Source organism: Heterodontus francisci, chromosome 42 (genome assembly GCF_036365525.1).
Source record: "Heterodontus francisci isolate sHetFra1 chromosome 42, sHetFra1.hap1, whole genome shotgun sequence".
Classification (NCBI taxonomy): domain Eukaryota; kingdom Metazoa; phylum Chordata; class Chondrichthyes; order Heterodontiformes; family Heterodontidae; genus Heterodontus; species Heterodontus francisci.
In genome coordinates this window covers 30339271-30343144 of record NC_090412.1, presented here as the reverse complement: position 1 = coordinate 30343144, position 3874 = coordinate 30339271, and the positions used below count along the sequence as shown (strand labels likewise).

The 3874-nt window shown below is 35.1% G+C and overlaps 1 protein-coding gene across 1 annotated transcript; it reads right to left on the bottom strand.

The window, feature by feature from the left end:
- Nucleotides 1-255: 255 nt before the first annotated feature.
- LOC137355383 (probable G-protein coupled receptor 139) lies at nucleotides 256-3323 on the bottom strand. Its single transcript, XM_068020376.1, has 2 exons — nucleotides 3254-3323; nucleotides 256-1154 (listed from the first exon to the last, which is right to left on the bottom strand). Exons 1-2 carry the CDS (start codon nucleotides 3321-3323, stop codon nucleotides 256-258), a joined length of 969 nt encoding a protein of 322 aa, XP_067876477.1.
- Between the last annotated feature and the right edge of the window lie 551 nt (nucleotides 3324-3874).

Sequence of the window (3874 nt, the reverse complement as noted above, 5' to 3'; positions counted from 1 at the left end):
TTCTCGTAAGTGCCCGGGTCAATTGGTCTGATTAAAGTAGGAACATTTCACGTTAGACCAGTACTTACCGTCACTCCTTCTCTAAGCAGTATTCAGCATTTTAATAGCATAACATGCGGACAATATCTCTGTCCACTAAATTAATGGACACAAGTATTTATTAGTTTCTGCTAATAATAATAATACCAACAGAGCTTTGTTAGCATAGAAAAAAATTACTTCTAAAGCCAGAAAGACTTTGTCATTATTTTACTCTTATGCGATTAATTTCTCATTTAGTGTGAAGAGATATTTTATCCCCTTCTTCAGCTCCTCTCTGAATTTTCTCTGCGTCAGCCCATAAATACATGTGTTGGTGGAGGAACTGAGAATCTGCAGCATATACCCAAATTGCTGGACGATGTACACAGGATTATTCAAATATTTGTTTTGATAATTAAAGTTTTCCACTTGCCACCTTAAGGAATGCACAAGATATGTCATCCATAACAGTACAAAATTGGCTGATAGTGCAAACAGCAAAATCATTGATTTTCTCCGGTTTTCCATCTCTGGATCATTCTGATTCTCATTGTTTCTCCGAAATCCCTTGCGTGCTTTATTTGCTACCATAATATGCTGCACGGTTATTGCATTAAGCAATAATATTAGTATGATTGGTAATAAAGGGGTTAAAATACTGTCAATGCACTCGTACGCCCTCCAGAACTTTGAAGTCCAGTATTCTGCTTTTCCAACACAATACCATGAGACATTGTTAATTACAAAAGAAGGCTTGTATACAATGAAACCAGGAATGCTTCTCAAAAAACTCACCACACACACAGCAGATATAACCATAATCGCTGTTTTCTGGGTGCAATATTTTGGTTTGAGCTTGTGACAACAAATTGCTATAAAGCGATCAAAGGTGAAAGCGACAGTGAACCAAACCGAACAGTGAAGGGACACATTATACATGACAAGTCTGAGAGAACACATGGGAGTTAGGAACAAGAAACTAACGGGAAAGTACATATTATTAATCCGATGCATTATTACATCAGTGATAATCACAGCGAAATCAGCAGCTGCCATGGCAACCAGGTAGTAAGTGACGCATTTGGAGAGACCACACTTTCCTCGGGAAAGGATCACAATCGCCACCAAACTAACTGCAAAAAGAAGAAAATACATGAAAATTAAAGATTCCCAATACCCGGGTAGCTGAACATTATATGGAAACTATAGCGTTGTTTTCGCTTTCCCACGTATACCTGCTTATTTACCAGTGCATTTCATTGCAACATTAACATAATAACTAAAATGCAGAGTTAGAAAGCAGAGGAATAGTTTTGTTTTAATAAGTAGGGATGGCGGAATTCAATATCATCCGCTAAACCCATAGTTACATTAGCTGCAGATGAGCTAGAATGTAAATCACTGAAAGAAGAAAATAGTTAAAAACAAAGAAAAAAAATCAAAAATAAGCAGTGATTTCAATGAATTGAAAATTTTAGCAAAGGGAAAATAAAACGATGAGAATCAATGACAAATGAGAAATTAGAATAAGGCGACTGGTTAATTCATAAAGATTAATCAATTAAGAAACTTATGGGAAGAATTCAGAAAAGGTGAAAAATTAAAAATTTACCAATGAATTAAGTGTATTAGCATAGGAAACATAAACAATCATATATTAGTGAAGAATTTAAAAATTCCCATAATGTAAATATAAAGCAAGATGAAGAGGATTTGTAATGAGATGGTGCAGAATGGTAAAACAACAATATAGTAAAGTCATTGAAGAACTAAGAAATGAACGTAATGGAAAAAAGACAAACAAACAATAAACTGAGAGATACCGTAGTGTGAATAGTAAATTAAATTCAATAATGAATTGAGAGATTACAGTATGGAGATGAGTAAAATCATCAATATCAAGGAAGAATTGGGAAAATCTAAAACAGAGTTTAACACAGGACATCAGATAAAAGACTTTTCTGTAATAAGATACAAATTCAACGAAAGTAGCCCTTTTAATCTGGCAACACACTAAACAACAACTCCTGGTCACATTTACTTGAAGAAAACACCTAATTTTAAATATTTGCCCTTCCCAACTCTACCCCACTCTCACTCTCTCAGTCTCTCTCTTAGGCTCCTTCTCTCATTCTAGTTCCCTTACCCTTTATCTCTCCCTTGTTCTCTCTATCAATGCTCTCTTTTACTATCCCTTGCTCTCTCTCTATCTGCCAAAAACTATAATGTTTCATATCACATTGATAACTGAGATCTTAAACATGAAGGACTATTACTACTACGGGTTTCTCCAAATCAACCTACCTAAATGTAACAAACTAATGACATAATCCCTGGGGAAATAGCATGAATGAAGTTCTGTATCAATGTCATGTTACATTTCAGTTCTGAATAGAAGCAGTATTATAACTTGCAAGGGATAGCAGTATCATTCACATACGCACACTAAAGATGTCACATCCACTTGGGAAAATATATGGGATTCTGCCGATTCCCTCTGCTTTAGCACCATTCTTAGCAAGACATTTGCTGGACAGGCTTCTTCATTACATAGCACAGAATGCCTGATAACAATGGGGATAATTGTAAGCAGTGAATAATAGGTAATAATTAATAATAGCCCTATCTTTAGGGTGTACAGTCATATAATATTACCCCTGTAAATCAAGGTGTACATGGTCACGATAAAATATGTTTATCTGGGGCTTCTTATGCCCATGTCAAGAATCTGCAATTCATACAGGTCAGTATGAATGAAAGTCATAGCTATCAAAAAAACAAATAATTCTGAGTGAAATTCTTCCCGATCACACCAGTGAAAATTGGCATCAGATATGACTTGTACAGAACTGGTCATAATGAAGATATTTGACTAAATGTTAATCCAGAATAGTACTTGTTTTCCGCATTATACGTATATAACATTGAGCTCAAACAAGAAAATGAGGAATCACACAATCCAAGCAATATGTCTTTCTGCTTTGAGCTCAGTGTCTGCTTTTGGTGGGAGATTGGACATCCGACAAGCAAGGCACCACTGGGAAAATCCCACTTTTGATGAAGAATTAACAGGATACATTGTGCCAACAGTGAAATAAATAAAACAAACATTCCTAATGAATATAACTATAGAATGACTAAAGAAAAGCATGTTTCTTTTTGAGACAGGAGGTAAGAGCAGTTGCAGTCATATATTGATTTGGATATTTAGTAACTTAATTGAGGATCTTACCGGGGACACCAAACACCACAATAAGAGGGTAGTAAATGCGTTCTATCTGAAAAATTAATGGATACCGCATTTCCTGTTGAAACAACACTGTTTGTGGTGCCGAAAGCAAGGTATTGGTTGAGTAAGTGATCTGAATTGTTCAAAGCAGCCCTTAGTTATAGAAAAGGGTACACTCCCGAATAATAATTAGCAAGTATGCATGATCAGGCATATTTGTTACAGTCCATTAAACAAACAAATTTTGTCAAATGCAATTTTTTTTTTAAAGAGTTTGATCTATGTTACTGCTTTAGTAATACAGGAAGCTGGTCTAATCATCTTGGAAACATGAGGTTAAATCGCAGCATGTGTGCATTTAAATTTGGTTGAAAAAAATTAAATTTGGAATGCAAAGCTGGTATCAGTAAAATGACCATGAAGCTGCTGGATTGTTGCACAAGCCTCATTGATTTTTTACTATCTTTCACGGAAGGAATACTATTGCCCATATATGTGTGCATGTGTGAATGCAGAAGTTAGGTTAAAGTAAGAATTTATAAGGTCTTTAGACACAGGTTTATCTTAGTAGCGTTTGAGATGTAGTTTTTTAAATAAATAGTTAATTTGTTGTTGTCTAGGATC

Coding starts and splice junctions, on each gene's coding strand:
- LOC137355383 (XM_068020376.1), bottom strand. CDS start 3,323: ATGCGGTATCCATTAATTTTTCAGATAGAACGCATTTACTACCCTCTT. Junction 1,155..3,253: donor TGTGGTGTTTGGTGTCCCCG/GTAAGATCCTCA, acceptor TTCTTTTTGCAG/TTAGTTTGGTGGCGATTGTG.